Source organism: Haliotis asinina, chromosome 3 (genome assembly GCF_037392515.1).
Source record: "Haliotis asinina isolate JCU_RB_2024 chromosome 3, JCU_Hal_asi_v2, whole genome shotgun sequence".
Classification (NCBI taxonomy): domain Eukaryota; kingdom Metazoa; phylum Mollusca; class Gastropoda; order Lepetellida; family Haliotidae; genus Haliotis; species Haliotis asinina.
In genome coordinates, this window is record NC_090282.1 from 27,900,865 (window position 1) to 27,925,250 (window position 24,386).

Sequence of the window (24,386 nt, forward strand, 5' to 3'; positions counted from 1 at the left end):
TTACATGTATTTAGACTAGGATCCAGTGCCTTTTTACATGCATACAGAACGGTGTCCAGTGCCTCCAAACACGTGTACAGACCATGGTCCAATGCCTTCTTACAAGTATTTAGACCAGGGCCCAGTGTCTCCTTACATGTGTACAGACCATGGTCCAATGTCTTCTTACATGTTTACAGACCATGGTCCCGTTCCACAAAACTGCCTCGGCACTATGGTGATCGTAAGTCTTTGTTAAAGTATTCCAGTTAAGGTCACTTATGAGTGAAGATCGCTCTGTGGAACGTGTCCCAGGACCCAGTGCCCTAACCATGTGTATAGACCAGGACCCAGAGTAATTTGCTCGTGTGGGTTGACCGGGGGTAAGTAACTCCATCATGTGAATAGACCACTCATACTATGTTCCTATATGATCAATATCTTTGAAGTCCGAAATGTCATCTTCTGAGTAACAACTGTGGGTACCGTAGCAAGGAATGGTAATCCAACAACACCAGTGATAGTGCATTGCATTCTACTGATGATTATTATGACAAGAAAGAAATCAAAAAGCTTATGGTTACTGGTTGCACTTGCTGGAGTGAGTGATTGAGTTTAGTTTTACGCCGCACTCAGCACTATTACAGCTATATGGCGGCGGTCTGTAAATAATTGAGTCTGGACCAGACAATCCAGTGACCAACAACATGAGCATCGATCCACGCAGTTGGGAACCGATGACATGTGTCAACCAAGTCAGCGAGTCTGACCACCCGATCCCGTTAGTCGCCTCTTACGACAAACATAGTCCCCTTTTATGGCAAGCATGGGTTGCTGAAGACCCATTTCTAGCCCGGGACCTTCACGGCTCGCACTTGATGGAATCGAATTCTTTGGGTAACCTGTGGTGGTTCCAGATGACATTTACCCATGAAGATCCGGGTTAGAATTGATCTTCAGTCTTTAATGAAAGACCTCGGGCTTCTGCAAATGATAATGCCCTGAAAACCAGCGTTACCCTTATATTAGATTGCTGGAGATCTGTCTTGCCTGGAGTTCGCTCAGGGGTACTGAGCATGAAGATACGCCCTTTATGCGTGGTACATTCCTGTCTTAATCACTGGTGCACTTAAACGTCTTCAACACGGGTCTATACACATGTAAGAAGGCAAGTACAGCAGCCTTGTGGTGGGGTTATAACTAACATGGTATGTGTTTTCTCTGTACAGAACATACACAGTTGTGTTGGTGTTAAACCTCTCAGCTGTGATCAGATGTCGACCTCTATCAGTTACTGAGCTTTTAACTTTGACCTGCGACGTGCGTCTTCAAGCCAGGACATCGATGTCTACACATGTATTTGTGGGACGGCGAAGGCCTGCGAGGTCAAAACCGTGAGTGAACTCAGTACCCCTTACAGAACACACTCGTGTGTGATGACGGTTGTGCACTTTGATACAGGTTGACGATTGCTCTAGTTTCAAAAATGAAACACGATGAGACGGGATATATGCCATGATAATCACAAGGGGCTGTATGGAGGATACTGATGAACAATAATCCGTATATGTGTGCATGCGTGTATGTGCAGCTGGACGAATATCTATTTACGGTTCTCCTGGACAGAGCTGTGGTGAAATAATGTAATGCTTAGATGAGTTTCTCGTGAGTCGGTGTGAAATACCTGTAACGACAGACAGGCATAACCTTCTAGTCCTTGATATGTTGTTTGTTTTGCTTGCTCACTTCACTTTGCACTTGAGGCTCTTCCGGGATAGCACTTTTAAATAATTTAAATAGTGTTAAAAACAACGTCATTTGTGTTTGTTGTTTAGCGAGGCAACAACAACATTCCAGCTCTAAATGGCGGCGGTCTCTGCATAATCGAGTTCAGACCAGACTATCCAGTCATTAACATCATGAACAACGAAACGTCGTGTTATTTTAAAAAAGTTGACAGAAGAGAAGAGAAGTTGACATCCATATATCTTGTTTTTCTTACGCATTCCACTGCAATGGCTTTCAACGATTGAATAGTTATTGGTTTCAATGATAATTCCTGGATCTAAATAATACGAGCCTTTCGTTCAGTACAGCTTTGTAACAAGGCTAACAGGACGTTTGGTAACCATGCAGAACGTTGGAAAGTCACTCGATCTGATACATGTAGGCTGTGGTAGATCCTAACAAAACAGACATGGTCAACCTTCTCTGGTCATAGTGTGTCCAAGTTCAAAGGTCAACCAAAAATAACAAAGTGAGCTGGACAGTAGCCACAGCCGCTATCGAGAACCCCAGGGAAAGCGGTAAGTTACACAGTGGAGTTGTAATCATCTGAATTCGTTACACCGGAGACCATATATTCATTATGCAGCGTCCGTTTACAAGCTGTATGTTTGGTTGGCTTACACACGGAGAGGATAGGGTTGTATGATAGTCAGTAGTAATGGTATGACATTTATAGCATATGGAGGTTTTCCAAAGGGTGAATACCGTTTACTGTCAAGGTGGTGTTCTCGGTGTTTTCTGTCCAGGGGTTGTAGTTATCCGAATGGACCTGTTTGCAATTGAGTACGTTCAAACAGGACCACACAATCAGCGTCTTTGAAAGGAAGTTAATGCACTGTAGTTCCACCTCTTCACAAAGTTAATCTGCAAACCTACTTATTCACACACGTCAAAGGACCACATCTAGGTCGGGTGGAAAGTCCACACAACAAAACTAGTCCTGTATACTAACAGGCAGAGCAGTAACTCGTAGTTCATCGCGGAGCGAAGATGTAAGGGTCAACAACTAGGCCAGCGCTCTATATACGCTCGACAGTGACCTGCTCCATGCCCGACTCATTCACTTGTTGATCAATGAACTGTCAGCTTCACACAATGAAGTAAAAATACAGCGAAACCAAGTTGAGTAATGTAACCTACATTTATAGCGGACTCATGTATTCCCAAATGACCGATATTGCGAACTGGCTTTTGGTTCCTACCACTTAACTCGAACATTTTAATCGAATTGCGTATAACTAACGACGGTTATAACATACTGAAATTAGTCCTTCCTTTGAATCCCTTGTAGCTGTAGGTTACTGTAGGTGTTTTACACCCCCTAACGTGTTTGTTAAATGTTCCAGTTTCAAATGGAAATTTCAGCAACAAAATTAGAGGTATGCAATGATAATCGCAAGAAGTTACAAAGACTTGAAGATACTGAGGAACTTATTCCAAAAATGTCATCTTCGTCCAACAATGATCCGTATGTGCAATACAGTGCACCTATATGTGCATTCATGTACAGGTGGACCGATATCAGTTTATGGCTCTCCGGGACATGTAGAACTATGGCGAGATACTGAATGGTGGAATGTAATATTTAGAGGACGTTTCACGTTTCTCGCGAGACCTTGGTTTGCCGGTGTGAAATCCCAGCGTCGTACATTTTAATGGAGCTGCGTATTACGAACGGCGGCTAAAACACACTAAACGACTTCTTCTCCTTTGAGTCCGTTATAGCTGTATTTTACTGTTGTTGTTTTACACAACTTCAAAATTTTGTGTTAATTGTGAAAATAGAAGCATTATTTGATGGTTCTCGACAAATATGCAGCATGTTGATTATAACAGAGTGTAACGCTATTGTTGTGGCCGTTAAAAATCTTATCACCGATATGTCTTGACATTCGTCAGCGAGGTGTCACTCAAACTAAACAAAATATGGACACCCAAGCCAATAACGGCTATGAGAATTCCTGACTGATTAGCCCAAACCGTGAGCAAACTGTATATCGTTGACGTGCATTAAAGGCAGAGGGATAGATAAGGAAGACAGTTGGATTTTCCTTTGTTCACATCAGTGTTATATTGAACTACCACAGAGTCAGATATACTACCTAAAACATGTTTGATTTCAGTTTGAGTAAAAGTTTTAAAACAAACAATTTGGAAACAAATCTCACCACACACACGCGACAGTTACATCATGCTCTTAGACCTTTTACATCTCAGTGTAACGCTTTTCCAGAGTAATTAGACTTGTTTGGTTCTTTAGAAATTACATATTTTCAGAAACTAAGTTTCAATCTATATCATCCCAATGCCCAGCTGCCCATGCTCACCCTCTGCTCAGCTTCAGATGTGACACGTGTCCGGGGCAGAATAGGCCTTCAGCAACCCCCATGTTTGCCACAAAATGGGACTGTGCTTGTCGTAAGAGGCGACTAACGGGATCGGGTGGTCAGGCTCGCTGACTTGGTTGACACATGTCATCGGTTCCGAATTGCGCAGATCGATGTTCATGTTGTTGATCACTGGATTGTATGATCCAGACTCAATTATTTACAGATCGCCGGCATATAGCTGGCATATTGGTGAGTGTGGCGTAAAACTAAACTTACTCAGCTTCAGCTGTGGCTAGGTGAGACGAACAGAGAACTTAACTTACAAAGCGACGTGTATGCGTATTTGCGTTTGTGTGCGCATGTCCCAGCTAGGAACAACTCTGCTTTTGTCCTGGTGCTAGACCACTGAGATGATATTGCCCAATTTAACACAGATATCTATTTCACACTGCATGCTGACCTCGAGCTGACCTGTAATATTTATCACTTAAATTAATTTTACTATCATACCCATTTTCATCTATTATTAACTAGTACCATCGCACATTGTACAGTTGGAGATCAAACCACTAACCCTCTGCTCCCAGATAGGCAGTGCTGGGCCATTGGAGCATCAGACTCTCAGAGGTCGTTATTGCTGAATACAATTCTCCAAGATGCATTTATGGGATATTGGTTCTAACGAATTTACATATCATCTGATATTTTCCCTGAGTGACCTTCAGGGGAAAGAGCTCCGCCCGTATCCCCTCTTTATACATAGACTATTTCAACCTTTCCCCGATGTAATATTCCAAAGCTGAAATAAGTTCCTGTTTTATTCCTGTTCTAGTTTATTGAATGTATATTTATGGTGAGGTATGTCTTTCATTGGCGTGAGGGGTACGGGCGGAACAGTAACCCGTTCAAATTGGTATCTAAATCTCCATAGAATATCATCGACTGTTTATTGTTACTATGAGTAGCAGCAGGTAGTGTATAACTGAAGCTGTCCATAATTTAAAAAATGGCCGGATGGTCACTAAAACAGGCAATAATGTAGATGAGACAGGTTCCAGACTGACCATACACCTGTCACATGTCAATAAAGTATCTGTGTGTCTGTCTGTCGTGACAGTATGGCCAGTATTCGACCCTTACACATATATGGATAATGCTTTGGCTTCGATATGCTGCATTGTGGTCCCAGGGTGGTGGGGTCACTCACTCACTCACTCACTCACTCACTCACTCACGTAATGTGGAAATGCACAGTGTCCACAAGAGGTAGCAGGATGTTGAAAATAACCGTTATTGCTCTTGAATGTGAGATAGTGGGTAAAGACGTCAGGTTCGAGCTCAGTTTCGTAATCTCCGAGTAATTGAGTGAGTGAGTGAGTGAGTGTGTATAGGTTTCTGCAATATTCCAGCAATATTACGGTGAGGAATACCACATCCTAGTCTCCGATATAACTGGGATAGCTTATCAGTGAATTCATAGCTTAACATTCATTTATTGTAGTCTTTTTATTATACCTTCATGCATTGTTTCCACGTACAGCATACCTGAAGTCGACATGCAGCTGAAGGAAAAAGTAATATTCATCACTGGGGGTGCGCAAGGATTCGGGAGGGGCGTGGCTGAAGCAGTTTTGAAGAAAGGTGCAAAGGTAAGACACTTAAATATTTCATCATATAATACAGCCATGTCAATATTCTAGTCAATTATGAGGGTCGTTCAATCTGTTTTGCAGAAGATGATCAGCACTTTTATTTTTCAATATGATCTCCATTCACCTCAATACAGTTATTCCGTTTGTCGTTCAAACTTTAAATATCACTTTCATAGAAGTCCTCAAATTTGCTTGGTAACCATGCCTCTGTGGCATCCTTCACGCCTTCGTTGTCCTCGAAGCATCTTCTACGTTGGGCATATTAGATATACCGGAACAGGAAATAGTTACTGGGGGCTTTTGGGTGGTTGATTTAACCGTTCGAATCCACATTCAAGGCGACCCCCTTTAAATAGGTGAATAAAATCATCATAGCTGACTTATTGTTGAGTGGGAACTTGTTATGACACGTGTCAGCCTGATGTCATGACATGTGCCAGATCTACCGCAAGCTGACAAGTCAAATGCCCAAGTTACAAACATTATTGAACGTTCCTCGTATTAGCATTACTTGTCGAGTTGTATGCGGGGAGAATTGCTTTATTGTTCTCATCAAGTCGCCTTTGAAAAAAACAATACAGCTCGCAGGTTGATATCATGATTGATCCACATCGTGCAGGAGCGAAGTTACTGCTTGTTAACATATCAGTTTTCGTAAAAAGAGGAAATGACAAATGAGTTCAACATACGAGCCATTTAGTGGTCTTCTTCTTCTCCTTCTTCTTTTTTTAAAAAAAAAAACATGTCAGAAGTTATGGATCTGATCCATGACTTAACGAACATACGTCCTTGAACTACACTTGGCCCTGTCAGGGGCAGGTTTAACATTTCTGTTGGTAATGTTCTGATATCTGACGGAATGTCGCTGCAAAATGTCACTTCTATACAAGGAGTAGTCGTTGTGGCGGCTTCTAGGTCGCATCATTACCTCTTATCCCAATTGAACAGTTGTGCCCTATTCTGCATCACTTTCTGAACACAGGGGCGTATAATTTACTGTTTGCATACGCATGTATATGGAAGCGTATGAGCGCCAAACTCTAAACTGTTTTAACATGTAACGAGATGACAATTAAGTCTGTGGAGAAGATACGTGCATCTACTTTTCTTCAACAGAGATAGTACTTACGTTATTAGGACCGTTGTATTATATTTTGAATTTGCGATCCCAGTTTGATATAGTGCATACCTATTAGCTTGTTGGTCATATGTTTTCATTTACACTTTTCTATATTCTCACAACTTATTGAAATCATTGGTGTTGAAATACTCCTCCCGCCCCCTGCCCTAAACACTTGATTCCTTTTTAGAAATTCACCACATTTAAATACTGGCTTAATATTTACTTAACTGTCTGTCGTGATAGTACCCAGTAAAGACATATCAAAGCTGAAAGTATTTACAGAAATGGGCAATTATTCATCAAAGTTACAGGTTAGATACACGAGATGCTGAACTATTGTCTCGAGAAAATTTGGATACTAAAGTCTAAACTTCGACGGTAGATGATACTTTCTCGAAAGAAGATAATTATATACGTAAATGTAGGTGTATCTCCCACAAAGATGACAGTATCGTCTACGTAGGTGAAGGTGTCTTCTGTGTAGATGGAGGTTTAGATCAATGATAGCACCATCTGCTTATAAGATAAGGATTTTAGAGTGTGGAGCCAATACGCTTCCATACACACATCCTTTGCACTTTGTAAACCTTTTAAATGATAAAAGATGACCGACTATTATAACAATCCACATCTGTTTCATTTATGAAGTCAGGGTCTGAAGAAGAACATTTCCCTGTCTAACATTTCCCTTTATTCCGGCCAGGTTTGTATCGCGGATGTCAATGCGGATCTCGGTGAAGCAACTACCAGGGAACTGCAAGCTTCCAGTGGACCAGATTATGTCCTGTTTGTGAAATGTGACGTATCCGATGCTACTGTATTTGAGGGTGAGATAATGTACTTTATCACATAAAGGGAAGATTTATCGGCAGGACGAGGCCAACTGATAACGACGGTATCGGTATTTGCCGTTATAATGTTTGCGAAGCCCTTATCTACCGGTTTACGAGTCACAACTGATCATCCTTTGCCATGGTGCTGGGGTGTTAGTATTGTCCAGATAATAGAAGGCAATGCCGAAAACATGTGTCTATTAGCATATTAAGAGCATAGCTTATATGAGACGAGAATAGTTTGATTCAAAACATAATGACATTTGAAAAAATGTTATCACTCTGTGTTTTGTTGGACGGTAAATATCCACTATTATGGAAAAAAACACTTTACATTTAAAACCACAAGTCTCGTTAAATAGAATATATATTGGATACATGCCATCCTGAAAACACAATAGTTTCATATTACTCGCAACATGCGCCAGGTGTAAATGTGCAAATCTATATTACTGAAACAAGTATCAGGTACAGCCACGCGTTACGAAAACACAGCTAGCTATTGATAATTACAGAACCGTGTCACAAATTAAACCAAACACAAATAAACTTTTCAGTTTTGACTTTATCATGTACATATGTTCAGAGATCAGTATCAAACAGTGGTGGTGCCAGGTGTTCATAGCTTTCCACGCCTCACATTTGGCATATGTTGCAAACACATGCAAGGGCAAGTCAATTATTTATCTAAAAATCCCGATACAACATGATTGTCACTGATGCGTCAAATTTGAAATTGTCATTCACATGTCCTCAATATAACTTGAAAATCTTTACTAATACCTTGAATGTTTTAACAACGTCTGAGCAAGGTGTAGCCCACTTGTCTGGAATATTTCTGGTAATAATAAGGCACGGTCAAGTCCCGACCCTCGTATCCTATAGTCTTGTAAATATTGTATGTCACTCTGAATCATCATACATATATCTAATTAGGAAATACACTTAACCGCAAAACATCTCTTAAAAGTAAGCGCTCATGTGTATGCCTTCTATTAAACAACAACAACAAACGAAAAACAAAAACACCCCCTCCCCCCAACCCCCCCCCCCCCAACCCCCCCCCCCCCCCCCCCCCCCAGAAAAACAGAAAAAAAAACAAAACAGAAAAAACAAACAAACCACAACTGAGTTTCTTTTGCTGTTCAGTATAGATTAGGTGGTTCTACTGGTCTGATGTATTTCTTCTCAGGTGGATAAATCAGCGGCAGGGAATAGGATGTATTGTATCATAAAATAGTTGATGCTTAAGTTACTCTTCTTGGTCAAATTACCGTGCTGTGATGCTGTCAGCCAAAGCAGAGAGCCGGATTGAAAAGATGAACAAGGATCAGGATGGTTACTTTTTACTTAAATGAACAGTCTCAAATTTCACATGGGTCATGGAAAGGAATGCGGTGTTGCACACATTGTTTTCTTAGTCAAATTCAGATGTCACTTGGTTCCATTTTACCAATTGTTCTGAACATTTCAAAACTGATATGTGGCTATGCAACCATAAAGTTGAAAGGGCGGTGGGGTAGGGCAGTGGTTAAAGCGTTCTCCCATCACGCTAAAGACCCGGTTTCGATTCCCCACATGGGTACATTTCTTGCTGCTAGGCGCCAGGCGGCAGCGTTATGATATAAGCGTTAGCTCGTCACGTCACGTCACGTCACACGGGTACAATGAGTGAAGCAAATTGCTGGTCTCCCCACCGATATTGCTGGAACATTGCTAAGAGCAGGGTAAAACCATTCTCCCCCCACTAAAGACTGAAATCCAGTGGACAAGTAGTTATGCTGAACACGTATCTACCAATAACTATTGTGCTGAGATTAAGATTATCTGGTTCTGTAACTCAGCCTTCTTGTTGTGCATCACGAAGCTAACAGGCCAGGTAACAACCTCATCCTCATGAGATTCTGAAGTTCACAACAAAATATATGTTGGCATTTTTTTTATGTAGATGCTTTCAAAGCTGCCGTGTCGAAATTTGGTCACATTGATATTATGTGCAACAATGCCGGCATTTTGGATGAACGAATATGGGAAAAACAGCTCGAAGTCAATTTTGTAAGTGTTTGAAATATTAGCTTTTATCAGCAAATGTTTCAATTTACGTATATATTATTCATTGTAATGGGTATTATATCCCCTATATTTCTTGACTTTACACACTTTGTAAATGTACGTTACACTGCATTTGTTCTCACTTCATTACATATTTACATTTGCCAGTCAATCATGTTCGTACGCTCTGATGTATTTATATTGCTGCTCTGCTGTACAAGGGCGGCGTTGTGCGGGGCACCATGATGGCGCTGAATCACATGAGGAAGGATAAAGGAGGTAGAGGCGGCGTCATCATCAACACCGCGTCAATTGGAGGTAAAGTGGCCATTCTCGTGGTAAAATAATAATTGCGAGGGACCATAGATTACGTTGTGTAAGCGGTTAGTAGAGTTGGAACTGAATGGTGGGGATATCAGGGGATTGGGAGAGACGACTTTGCGGAGGACAGCTCCGCATTTGTGTGCAAATACATTTTACAAAAACTGGTACTGATAATAAATGAAGAGTGAAATAAGCATTAATGTGGTCAGATATCGTGTTTGAAGGCTACTCAGTTATGGAAGAAAACGTCCAACAGTCAAATGAAGAGAGGTAGATCAATGTCCAGGTGGTGGCCACCACACCTCTTGACCCTCGAGTTCCTTGTCATCTCGTATAACGTGTTCATCCAGGTAAAAAGTGTCTGGTATCTTGTGCCAGATTATCAGAGGTTGACATAACACTGCAATCACGGGAGATGGAAATTTGTTCTTGTGAGGTTTCGACAGTGAGAGTATCGAAATTGGTATTGCCTGGTATGCATCAACCTGGTCAGCGAGAGTGACCATTCGATCCGGTTAAGTGCCTCGCATGGCAAGCATGGGTTGCTGATGACCAGTTCTATCTCAGACGGAACAAAAACTGTGACGCTTCCCTTAAAAAGAAACTGTTTTCAATTTTAACCAGCTACCACATTAATTACTTTTCTGTTCTTTATTCAGGCTTGCTTCCTTCGTTCTGGTTTCCTACATATGCGGGTAGTAAGAGCGCTGTTAATCATTTCACAGCGAGCTGGGCAGTAAGTGGATTTCAAATGTTCGTCGTCTTTATATGAATGAATTTCATTTTTAATGGACAAATATGTGCAAATATAAACGTTTAATCTGCACACGAAAAATTTCAGAATTGAAGAACCTGTCGAAATATCTAAATATTGCTTTTGAAATCCTACTGATATCAAGCTTGATTTCTATATATGTAGTATTTGCATGTCTTTTTCACTTGTCGTGTCTCAGTTCACTACAGTCATGCATACGCAAACATCACAACATTTACCTCGTCGCCCCTGGTCTTCCCTCCGTCTTACTCTTCCTTCTTTCCTTCCTTTATCAACACCTAGACCTATTTCTTTGCTTGTATGTGAGTATGCGTGGCCATAGAGATCAACAGCAAGAACTCCCACATGAACCTGTGTTGAAGACACACATGTTCCATCCTTCGGTTAAGCAACATATCACGGTTTTCAGCAGCTGAAAGGGGGCGGTGGGGTAGCCCAGTCCGCTTGGCACACCGAAGACGCGGGTTTGATTCCCCACACGGGTACATTTGGTGAAGCCCATTCCTGGTGTCCCCCGTCGTGAGAATGCTTTATTACCGATTACTGTATCTAATGGAACTATTCAGCGAGTGAGAGAGTTGTGGCTGAGGCTCTGAGTCTGCAATGCTTACAGATTTTAAAAGAATGAAGGATAACTATGACGTACACTATGGCCTGTCATTGTCTCGTCAGAATAACCCAGACATGAAGTCAGCCGAGGTACGATTTGTCAGCATCTGCCCGTCGGGCGCTGAGACGGGTCTTCTTGAATCGCTGCAAGACAAGATTCTTAACTACGACCATTTCAAACAGTTTATGGAACGTTCGAAGTATTGCAGGTAACCACTCATCTGCTTCATCTAAAAATTAGAAAGGGCATTCGTAAATAGGTGGCGTACATTTCGTTATTGAACTAATAGCCCATAACGGCACAACCTCGTCATCGGATTGGCATCAGGACAAGCATAGCAGTAGTTGTAGTGGTAGTTGTAGTAGTAGTAACATTGGAAGTAGTGGTGGTGGCATTGGTAGTAGTAGTAGTAGTAGTAGTAGTAGTAGTAGTAGTAGTAGTAGTAGTAGTAGTAGTAGTAGTAGTAGTAGTAGTGTGGTGGTGGTAGTTGTGGTAATAGTCGGAGGAGTTTTGTGAATATTCAAGGAAAATTTCAGAAAGCATACAATCGTTGGTTCGGAAGGGTTCATTATCCGGAAGCTCGAAAAAACTTGAAACATACCTGTTCATGCACTTTGTATGAGTTGCAGGTGTTACAGGTGGGTCAGGACATGTTTACACTTTCCCTGCTTACCTCATATCAGTAACTTCTAGTGATCTGTTCATGTATTGTTAATGAATTAGACAGTCTGTATTTTCTACGGCTGTGACGATTTTCTCTCTTCGTATGTGTGTTTGAAGTCCCACATTTTGGTATCCAAATCTCAACAACGCGTTTAAATTTGATCTGGTCATACAAGCATGTATGACTAAAAGTATTATCAATAGAAGCGTGCATGCTCATGTTCTTGTTTCCAGGGTAGACCAGGTGGTCCAGGCGTTCCTTTTGGCAATGGAGGACGACACCATCAACGGCACAGCCATCACCATCAAATTGAAAGAGGGTGTGCAAAAGGTGAAGATGTCTCTCGTCCCCATCGAGTAATATCAAGATGTTATACATACGATCGTTCCTAAATTTGCTCCAACACACAAACATGAAAGATGACACATATACCATTTGAAAGGTAACATCCATGTTTATCTTATACTTCTTCTGACCATGGTGACAATAAATAGACAAAATGCCTCGACTCTGTAGTTCATCTAGATATATTGTATATAATCAGCGGTATAAAATATCATCCCAAACAGCTGATTAATAGTCATGGTGTATGTTTAAATATTTTGTTCATAATCGTTGAGGACAGAATTAGTTTTTTGTGTGTTCTGGCATCTGGTTCTGACATCATCCAGAGGACACATGCTGTCATTTAATAGTATAGAATATACGATGTTTTACGTGGTTTAAGTGCAGTTTTGAGAATTCATGAGGAGGTAAACAAAACGTTAAATCTCGCCAAACGAAATTTAAAGGATCGACCTATTGTTGAATCCAATTGACTTGATAGTGACCAGAAATAAGTGTGTCCCTGTCTCTCTCGTATTTCGGGTCGAGAGGTGTCTTATGGTAAAAGCATTCCTCGTCACGCCGAAGACCCTACATGAGCACAAAGTTTGGAGCCCTTTTCAGATGTCCTCCGTGATATTGATGGAATATTGCTGAGATCGGGGAAAACTAATCTCACTCACCCACTCCCCAGTATTTAATTCCTTTTTACAAATGACTAGAACGGTTAAATGTCAGTGCCTTGAAGGTTTAAGTTCACGTTTGATTCGAACCTCGAGAACAAAGATATAACATCACTGTTGTTACAGAGTTTAAGATGTTCTCAGATAACGCCAGTCACCGCACAACCTCATCTCAGCACTTCCTGGTACAGTGCGCCATCTGCGCTTGTATTCCTATAAAGAAAAACGAAATGATATTTCGTATATCATTCTTTTGAAGAAATATTACTATTTTATAAAATATATGTAACAAGTGTTGCCGATGTTTTATTTTCTAGTATTTAAATCCTGCTAAAAGGTGAACAACCAGTGTCACTGGTGAAATGAGGACGCCTCAAAGCAATTTTATTCAAAGGTTAAATGTGTCATTCAGCTATGGTGCTCACTGTGTCGGAGTTTTAATCCCTTATGCCAAAATCAATCCCCTAAGCGAATGGCTACCTTAGTTTGCATTAGTCAGACGGCTTAATCTTTGTATGCTTCTTTGTTCTAGACAAGACCCCACCCCCCCCACCCCCATCCCCCACAACTAACAGCACGTAAAAGAAATAAAGGGTATACGCTAACTCGATGTTATCCTCAGATCATTAAGATTAACGATAGAGTTTGAGCAGCGTGTGCAATGTACCTCATCAACATCTTGGGTCATATAAGCGCAGGGAAGAGCTTTACAAATGGCTCTCCTGCAACAGACTTCACAGGTTACTCCACATTTACTGCCGCTACATTATCCGTGGTCTTCTTTAAGGTAGGCGTTTGTACGTGTTATGACCTAACATTTGATTCTAAAATTTTAACTTATGCCTATCCATTTACCAAGGTTCCAGTTTATTTACTTGAAAGGATGTATACCATTTTATCTTTAATAATATTTTAAAGATGAATGCATTGTACCTATATGCAATCTATTGTTCGTATTACACAAAAGGACTCGTCAAAAGTTTACAATTACTTAAAGCACTCAAAATATGTTTTGACGTATGTATATATTGAAGTAAGTAGCTTTATATTATTATATATCTATCCACATACATCCATACATACATACACTCACAAACGCACACAGATCCATCCATCCATCCATGCATACATACATACACACATACATACATACATACACACACACACACACACATACATACATACATACATACATACATACATACATACATACATACATACATACATACATACATACATACATACACTCACAAACGCACACAGATCCATCCATCCATCCATGCATACATACATACACACATACATACATACACACACACACACACACACATACACACACACACACACATACATACATACATACATACATACATACACTCACAAACGCACACAGATCCATCCATCCATCCATGCATACATACATACACACATACATACACACACACACACACATACACACACACACACACACATACATACACACACACACACATACATACATACATACATACATACATACATACATACATACATACATACATACATACATACTTCAGAGAATTCGCCAATTTTCTCTGAGTTTCATTAATTATTGAACTCATGACAATAATCTTTGCAACCCCACGAATTTGTTTTGGAATACATCAGTTCATGTGTAAACATTATTAAATATTTTGCAATATCTAGTTTACAACAGCTGTTCCTGCCAACAGTTTGAACAAATCATAAATCGGTGCGTCTGCGTCTGGTTTCTGATGTCTGGCCATGATCAAAAAAAAAAAAAAAAAAAAAAATGGTGAGATTTATATCTTTTACCCAGATAAACGAATCTTTATGCATACTTTGTAATCCAAAAGACACTGGAATAACAACAAGCTAGACATGTTGGAAAGATTTGAAGTTATGGAGATCCTTAATGGAGACCAAAAGCAGCTATGTGTTGCAAAATGAAAGAAAACGAACAAAAACTCGGTTGCTAAGAGATTGTATTTCCCAGCGCTCATGTCCTTTGTATTTACATTACGTTTACATACTATTTGTATTAACATTGTGACTAATCAAAGACATCACGCCATCTTTTAACGTCGCCGAATGATTAGACCTGAACTGACCATTTTGGAAGCACATGATCGTCAATATCATAAGCATGAATGTATGTCTAGTAAACTTCTAGCGTTCTAGTAAAATTCAGCATGTATAGCATATATAACCGTGTACTCAATACCTTTCATCGCATGTATCCTGTGACGAGTCACACAGCGGTGGGATATGGGTATGTGTTGTGCTATTCAATTATCGTCACACAAACTGTCCTAGTTTTTGGAACACGAGAGTGAAGGAGTTCAAAGTTCAAAGTTCAATATCTGGAGACGGTGGACAGATTTCAGCATTGGGAGAGGCTATATATACACAGCCTGCAACCAACAAATTATGAAGAACACCAACTGTTACGAGTAACAGTACTGGATGCAGCGTGTGTAAGGTCTCCGGCCTGTATTCATATACTCCGACAACAACATTTGAACGGCAGTCACAGCTAAAAAGGTCAGTGTGAGTGATATGCTTTCTATGTAGCCATTGTTTTTTTCCCCTAGATGTGCTGTAATCAGTAGGTTACGTAATAGCGACGAGGCGAGCACAGCAGATGTGAAGAAGGTGGAAGTCGTACACTGAAATGTCATTACGGGTTTGGACGAGGGTGTCCGTAGATGTTGATTAATGTGCCGCATTATGGTTGTGAAAGGTTGCGTCCCTTTGTTGATGGCAGTTTCCAGTCACATATTTATGTTACAGTCAGGTTGTGAAATCAGTCATTTCGCGAAATCATTAAAGATTTCAGTCATTTTGTGAAATGACTGAGAGGGTCTGCCATTTCACGTCATGTGTGTAAAAACAATCATTCTTCTTCAGCCATTGCATGACGTTTCATTTCATCTATATTAGGCCTACCATTCAAACGGTGATCGAGTAAAAAAACTGAACTCATATACACCAAAGCAGAACCAAAATCACCAAAACTGCAACAATATTCTCTAAAACCGAAACATACGCTCTTTCACGGAAAACTAATCGTTTGAAATGGAAACATAACTCGCGTATCAGCTACAGCAGCGCCCTAGAACGCACAAAACGGCAGTCACGGCATCCTGAAACGGCATTAATGTCATATGTCATGGCGGCGAGGGGAGACGAACAGGCTTCGGTCAATATTGTTTTTCGTCACCATGAATCCAATCTTGATAATTTGATGTCGGGATGTAGCACATTATTGTATTAAGCTTCAAACCTATGTTCATACTTCTCAGTGTCAGGCTTGCGATTCTGCAAACTGTGGTCCCTCGTCCGAATAGAGTTTGTTCCAAAAATGTCAACGTCTGTGTGTATTCAGTGTAAAAAGAAGTTAGAAATCGATCAACACTGCGTTCTTATCAGAAAAGGAAACATGCAATTGCTTATAATTTCAACTGTGAATTGTGTACCGGGAAGATTTTATCATTCTGCAATTTTCTGTTTTGGTGTATATGAGTTCAGTTTTGATGATTCGTTCACCGTTTGTATGGTATATGTATGGTGTGGTTTACCCGCAGCTGATATAGATGAAATGACATTTCATGAAATGACTGAAGTATAATGATTGTTGTTACACAAAATGACGCGAAATGGCAGACCCTCTCAGTCATTTCACAAAATGACTGAAATCTTGAGTCATTTCGCGTGATTTCACAATCTGACTGTAACAGTTACATCAGTTGATCAGCCAACACAATGCAGATGTTGTTAGTTATACTCATAAATCTCCAGGAGAAGCATACTACTGGTTTCAGCATACAACGTGATTCGTCTGAAGTTGTCTTTGAAAACTCACTGATCTATCCACAGCCTGAATGATGAATATTCACTTCACTTGATCCTTGACCTGCCAGCACAATGCCCATTGCGTTGGTTAAACCTATGACGTCCAGGAAAATCATCACTTGGGATTCTACAAGAAGGCACATCGCTGTCTTTAAAGTGACGAGGGGCAAAATTCATTCACCTGTCCACAGACAGATCTACACTTGGGCATGTTCCGAGATGCTCTGTCAGTAGTATTTAAGCACATGAACGCCACGGGTCTAACTGCTATGAACTATCACAATGCTAATCGGTGATACCTAACTTTTTGTCATTTATTGACATTCACTTATCGGAATTGATTTGCTTACATAGCAAAATGACTTCAATATTACCGATGTAAGGTTTTACCTCACTTACTCAGAAGCATCTTGAAGAAAACCTCACAAATACAAAACAAAACAACAACTAAAAGAAACTCCCAAACAACACATTGTTGCCTGTCATAACATTTTATTATACTATTGAGTAGGGGAAGTCACTGATTATTCAGTGAATAATTGTTCTATTTATTCTCTTGTATCCTGTTTGTCACATCAGGGTAACGTGCATATTAAAATGATAAATCACTTAATGTATAATTGCTGTGTTGAATGACAATACAGTAATTCTTTCATCTAACCGCACACATTAACGCCGTTGTCAGAGCCAATCAGGTTATTAGGCTATTACCTAACTCTGGTACTCCTTATTGTGATACAATACCCGCAGGTGCTTTAAAAAGTTCAAAATTAACATGGAGGTGTTTGGTAAGATAAATACGTTGTTCTCTGGTCCCTCGGGGCCCATGGGTTGATGTACCCTTCATGTTTGTTTATGTTCCTTTCGCCCTTAGGGCTCGTGTATCGTAAGCAAACATAGACAGTACATTATAAGTATTTCACTGGTCACGAAGGGACCATGAGTTGAGGTACCTTCGATGTTTGTTTAAGTTCCCTGAGCCCATGGCCCCCGAGGGACCGGTGGACAACGTATTTATCTTACCGAACATGTCAATGCTACTTTTGAACTGTTTGAAGCATGACTATCGGATCGTACACTTCAGCCAACACGTGTGAAATCAAACGATTCGAATCTTGTATCATGTTGTTTTTCCCGTAGGTACTGTCTTCGTAAAGTTGCCGCGATGTAATTCTCTTTTTTAATATTCATTTATTTGTAAGCGAGGCTAGATATGGCGGACGACACAAGAAATACAGATTTAGAGTTATCTCCCTTCCATCAATTTGCATTCGTAAAACATCAGTAATATCTGTACATCATGCGTGATGCAATGTTATTCGAGATAACTACCACGAAGTACCGAATAAGTTGCCATTGGCAGCGGGGTGCATTGAAAATAATAGAAGAGCGCTCACCCAATCAGAAAGCGACATTCATGTGTGAGGTAAGAAATAAACCCTTGTCCCCTTCGTTACCAACGAACAACGTATTATCCCACCAAATGATTTCCACGTAATGAGTTTAGCAGCGGTTTAAAACGTGATGCTTACTCAGTCTGACATATCCATGTTCACGTATAACAGCTTAAAAGGACAGTATGATTATATGCAAGACATACATGCATTGTTTCCACCTACAGCATACCTGAAGTCGACATGCAGCTGAAAGATAAAGTAGTGTTCATCACTGGCGGTGCACAGGGATTCGGAAGGGGCGTGGCTGAAGCAGTACTGAACAAAGGTGGAAAGGTAAAGATGTCTTGTGTGCAGTCCATTATGAAATACAAAAAAACCCTCTTCAGCACTTTTTGAAAGATAGCATTATATCTTTGCGTGTTACACGAGTGACTGAGTTAACGAGTACGCATTCGCGTACGGATTTCAGCATCGTTCATGCAATCTCACGGTAGGTGACACCAGAACCGGACTTCATACACATCATAAAATGCTATGTATATATGTCAGGCACACCGATTTCAACTTTGAGAGAACGATCCAGTTGTATGCGATCACCTTGAATAAGCTTGAACAGCCTTCAACCTTGAACTTAACAGAAAATGCGAGCATAAATTAGCAAATTAGTACGACGAGGACCCGAAGAAATAAAATACTCCGTCTGACACTTCATTCCTATTTCCGGTCAGGTTTGTATCGCTGATGTCAAGAGGGATCAATTGGAGGCAACTGCCAAGGAACTACAAGCTTCCAGTGGAGCAGATAATGTCTTCTTTGTGAAGTGTGACGTGACGAATGTTGCTGAGTTTGAGGGTGAGATAGTAACTAGTGACATCACAGTGATCGTGTTAGTATAGATGTAGTGCCAGATGTAGTGTTGACGACTAGCGTTTGTTAACCTTCAGTTCTGATTTCGTAAAACACGGCTTCAATTCTACCATTTACATCTACATGAGAAACTCTCAATAAATGTGTACGTGTATGTATGTATTTTTCCTCAGATGCTTTCAAAGCGGCCGTCTCCAAATTTGGTCATGTTGATGTAATGTGCAACAACGCAGGCATAATGGACGAACGGATATGGGAAAAACAGCTGGAAATCAACTTCGTAAGTGTTTGAAAACTTTCCATAAGAGTATCTAGCATCTGAAAAACGGTGTACATCGGGCAGATGGTTAATGGTCATCGTACACACGACCCGAGAAGGTACGGGGTAGCATAGGCCTTCAGCAACTCATGCTTGCCATAAAAGGCGACTATGCTTGTCGTAGGAGGCGACTAACGTGATCGGGTGGTCTGGCTCGCTGACTTGGTTGACATATGTCATCGGTTAACAATTGCGCAGATCGATGCTCATGTTGCTGATCACTGGGTTGTCTGACCCAGACTCAATTATTTACAGACCGCCACCATATAGCTGGAACATTGCTGAGTGCGGCGTAAAACTACACTCACTCACTCACCCATCGTACACACACGTTGTTCTTTCCCGAAAATGTACTAAACATAGTGATTGTACGTCATGATGCTAAATTAAAAGAGCTACTCCCCACCCCCACACTACCATCTCTCACTCTTTCTCGCTCTCTCGGAGGACACTATGTTTATACTGTCTTCATTGCTGTCTGCGTTCAGACAGCCGTTGTGCGGGGGACCATGATGGCGCTGAATCACATGAGGAAGGATAAAGGGGGTAGAGGCGGCGTCATCATCAACACGGCGTCAATGGCAGGTATGTGAAGAAACGTTCATTTTACTTGATCGATACAATGTGTTAAGGCTGGTATGTGCTTAAGAGATGTTGAATGATGTAGATATGTTGATAGGATGGGGAGGAGAGGAAAGTAGGAGTCTTTTGTGCCATTTTGCTTTCTAAGTTACAACTGATGCTGTGAAGATCAGGAGTAGACTTATGATTGCATGCTTGTCTAGGTTGGAAAGTCAGACTAGCTGACATGCATGGCATCGTAGCCGGTATACTCACGACGTCAGTCTCTTAGTTTTCTGCCTCAGATATTTACAGATATTGACTTAGCTGGAATATACTAATCAACAAGCGGGTTGTTGTCGTCACAAGGTATCATTATAAAATTGTCTCACGCTCTAATTAAAGCATTTTTGCATGAAGAAACGTATATAAACAGGAACATGAAATTATGAACTATCTTTATTAATATAATTATCATCTTTCGCTTTTTTCAAGGCTTGGTGCCCTGTTACTGGTTCCCTGTCTATGCAGCCAGTAAGAGCGCTGTTTATCATTTCACATCGAGTTGGGCAGTAAGTGAATTTCAAACATTTCTTGTAAATTTACATACGAGTGTGTAAAAGCTATCCGGCTTAAAAAACTCCTGTCGTCACAGTCTGCTCAGTAACAGACATTATTTAATGTAATTACTGGTGATTTAATAATATACAACAAAAGTGGACCCTGTGTAGCCATGGCTGAAGTATTGCCGAGTTGACCAAGCTCACTGACACTGTGCAATTCCATTGCTTCATCAGCAAAACCCTGAGATGAAGGCTGCCGAAGTTCGACTGGTCAGCATCTGCCCCACGGGTGCTAGGACGGCCCTTTTGGACTTCGATGATAACCAGATCATACAACAAGATCACTTCAAGCAGGTTATGGACACTGCACAGTATTGCACGTAAGCACGGTTTTATTTTACTCAAGAAACGGACGAAACAACTTTGAAAAAATATGACGTTGACTTTTGTATTGAACTGATGTAATCCCCGACCGTTGATGCTGTATCATTTGGTTACAATGAAAACGACAAACCGGTTAAATGATACCAATAATGGTGATGAACAAACTAAGGAAGGGTCTATAATATCATTCCAATCATATTATAACCATGAGTTTATAATTTGGCAAGTCAACAGTAATTGTAATTTTCATGAAAATATGAAAAGGTTAGCGTATTCTTCCCAACACGCCAGAAACAGAAGCTAAGGCAAGTAAATGTTGCCTTGAACACACACATTAACATACTTCAGGTTATTTCTAAATGTTGGCAACTATGCATAGAAAAGACAATATTGGGTGAGTGTGGTAGATACACGGTGACATCGGGAACATCTTTTATTGTTTCAGAATCCATGGTCTCAGTGACGTTTTCAAATATAATCTCAGAGTCAGCCATCGGCAACAGGCACATTTGACGTCATGTGACGCGAATAACCTCTCTGCTCATTAACTCTGTTAGGAAAGAAATCGAGGGCGTTTTATATCACCTTGTTATTGCGATTTTACAGAAATGTTTATATCAGATGTGTTTTTCCATATCGTGTTGGAGCTCGTGCCGTCGAGCTGATCCCTGAACTGATTGGCGTAATAATGGAACTTTGAGCTTGAACAATGTAAGTGTAATCTATGTGTTCCAAAGTAGGTGTCGAAAATAGGACACGTTGGGCAAAACGACCGTACCAGTACGAATGGTTGTAAGTCATAGCATGAGTCGAAAGGGGCTCCGAGCTGATGTAACATAATGATGTAACATTGTAACAATGTTAGTGTAATGTCTGTGTGTTCCAGGGTAGACCAGGTGGTTAGCGCATTCATAATGGCAATGGAAGACGACACCATCAACGGCACGGCCCTCAACATCAGAGCCAAAGAAGGTGTGGAGAAGATGAAGTTGAGCATGGTTCCGGCGGAGTAATAACACGACACGTCCAATATGAAGTAGTCCCCAAAAGAGTCCTTTCTTTAAAGTTAGCGAAATATTGAAAGCTATCACATTTCATATTCAGATACTTATTACTGCTCAGGTGATCAACAACGAAGATGATGCGCGTCTTAAAGTTCCTATAATCGTAGCATTTCTGTAATATTTCGTTAGAATTACATCAATTATGCAGATGAAGAATTGACACAAAAAGAATATATATAAGAAGATGGGTCTAGTTCATCTCCTTATTTGTCAAAAGGCATATTGCACTCCAACTATGCATTATATGAATGGTCGTTGGAATTTTGTTAATAAAACATGTCACTACATCTTGTTTGTCTTCACGTTTAGAAATGCATGTGACATCTACATGTATATATTCAGTAGATCCATGGCATGTCAGTAGATCAAGAGCTTCATCCATGTGAGAGGGTGCTAAAGACAATACGTTAATCGTAACGGCGTTCATATGACATGAACAAGCACCAGACGGGCGTGAAATCGGGTACTTTTCTTGCTGCTAGGGGGTAGCCTAGTGGTAAAGGCACATTTTTGGTGTTACCCGTCATGATATTTCTGGAAAATTACTAAAGGCGGCGTAAAATCACACTCAATCCCTCTTGTAACGGGAGTAAGCGTAGTGAAATACCCGTGTACATGTACGCGTTGCATTGATACTGAGGGAATTCTTCCGAAATAGCCAAAAACCTTGGCTGCAAACTGCAAAATGAGGAAAATTTAAGAGATCTTGATGTTATGCCAACACAATATCATGGGTCTCATGACCGCAGACTGGTCGTCCAACTGTCTCGTCCCAAGACCACGATAGTTGGTTAGTGCACCTACAGAATCGATGTCACTCTGCATCCTTAACAGGCAGTGCCCAAAATTAGATAAATTAGTCGTAGATCTGTATGCAACAAACGGTGCTTCAGAATACAAGCCTTGGATAAGGTTGATGAGCAATCTTGTTTTACCCAACGCCGTCGGTTTTATGGGTGGACGTGTCATGGTACGGGTATCACATCTTATATGAGAACACAAAACAGCTTCTATGAGAACACAACTCAATGTCATGTATGGTATTTGGAATGCCGTGCAACATCGTTAGTGGTCACGTTCGTTCCTGTCAGGAGAAAAACTGAATAAAAAATCAAATCATCTTGTCTTAATGCATCGTCGCTACCTCGCCTGTATCAACACAAATGGTCTCCACACCGGTAAATGACAGTGTTACTTGAACTTGTTAGTGTTAATTGACGCTCTCTTTCCTGTACATTCCGCGCAAAACCATAGAATTCGTTGTTGTGAAACTGATCTGACTAATGACTTAATCTTTTTGCTGTTATTCTTAAAACGTTCCACCACTTTAGACAAAGTACAAAGCTGGGGGTAGCCTAGTGGTTAAAGCGTTCTCACATCAGGCACAGATTCGATTCCCCACATGGGTATAATGTGTGAAGCTCATTTCTGGTGTCCTCCGCCGAGATATTGCTCAAATATTGCTAAAATCGTCGTAAAAATATACTCAAATCCATCAAAAGTATAATCACCACAATCCGCCAAGTGTGGCTGTACATTTAAGTTAGTAATAGTAATACTTCGCTTATATGGCGCTCGTAGCCAGGCACATTGTCTGCTCACAACTTTACGTACAGTACTTCCCACGTCACAGAACACTATATCGCACTTTCCCACATTCTTTCAACTCCCTGGGGATCACACAGGCCTGTTAGACATAATGAACTATACACTCGCATTGCCAGCACACCCTTACGGGTACCCATTTTAGGGTGAACTGAGATGACATGGATCTAATACTCTTGTCCAAGGATACTACACGATGTGCTCACCCAGGGATCCGAACATAGGTGCCTCGAACCAGGGCCTTCAGTGGTTTTCTTTAACTACCGTAAATGGTATGTATCACTAACAACCCTACATATACAACAGCAGGCTAATGGAGGATACATGAATATATATGTAAGTCCCATGTCTGTATCCAGATCATTTAGTGTGATAAAGCAACATGTACCTGATACATAAATGTGGCGTAAATAATACCTAGTACATTGCAAGTGACCTAGTCATGCCAGTCCATTAACGTTATTGTTCTGAGAATGAAAAGATGAATGCACAGGACTGTAGCAAATAGATTCGAATCACACCCGATCACGAAAAGCAACATAGAGTTGAAAATGGGCATAAATTACATCATTCTCGTTTCCATCTCAGTTCAACAATTTTACTTGCGAAAGGAACCGAAATACATATTTAAAAT

At 40.6% G+C, this 24,386-nt stretch overlaps 3 protein-coding genes across 3 annotated transcripts in view; 2 read left to right on the forward strand and 1 right to left on the reverse strand.

Moving 5' to 3' along the window:
- The window catches only part of LOC137277762 (F-box/WD repeat-containing protein 5-like), a 424,418-nt gene that overhangs the window by 365,685 nt on the left and 34,347 nt on the right, over positions 1-24,386 (reverse strand). The window lies entirely within an intron of this gene.
- Positions 5,654-12,638, forward strand: LOC137277770 (15-hydroxyprostaglandin dehydrogenase [NAD(+)]-like). Its single transcript, XM_067809694.1, has 7 exons — positions 5,654-5,746; positions 7,576-7,699; positions 9,654-9,760; positions 9,979-10,075; positions 10,741-10,817; positions 11,529-11,674; positions 12,364-12,638. The coding sequence occupies exons 1-7, from the start codon at positions 5,654-5,656 to the stop codon at positions 12,488-12,490; spliced, it is 771 nt and encodes a 256-aa protein (XP_067665795.1). The 3' UTR covers positions 12,491-12,638.
- Positions 15,372-22,434, forward strand: LOC137277769 (15-hydroxyprostaglandin dehydrogenase [NAD(+)]-like). The gene is made up of 8 exons (XM_067809693.1): positions 15,372-15,681; positions 18,614-18,722; positions 19,118-19,241; positions 19,430-19,536; positions 20,064-20,160; positions 20,632-20,708; positions 20,934-21,079; positions 21,970-22,434. Exons 2-8 carry the CDS (start codon positions 18,630-18,632, stop codon positions 22,094-22,096), a joined length of 771 nt encoding a protein of 256 aa, XP_067665794.1. The 5' UTR covers positions 15,372-15,681; positions 18,614-18,629; the 3' UTR covers positions 22,097-22,434.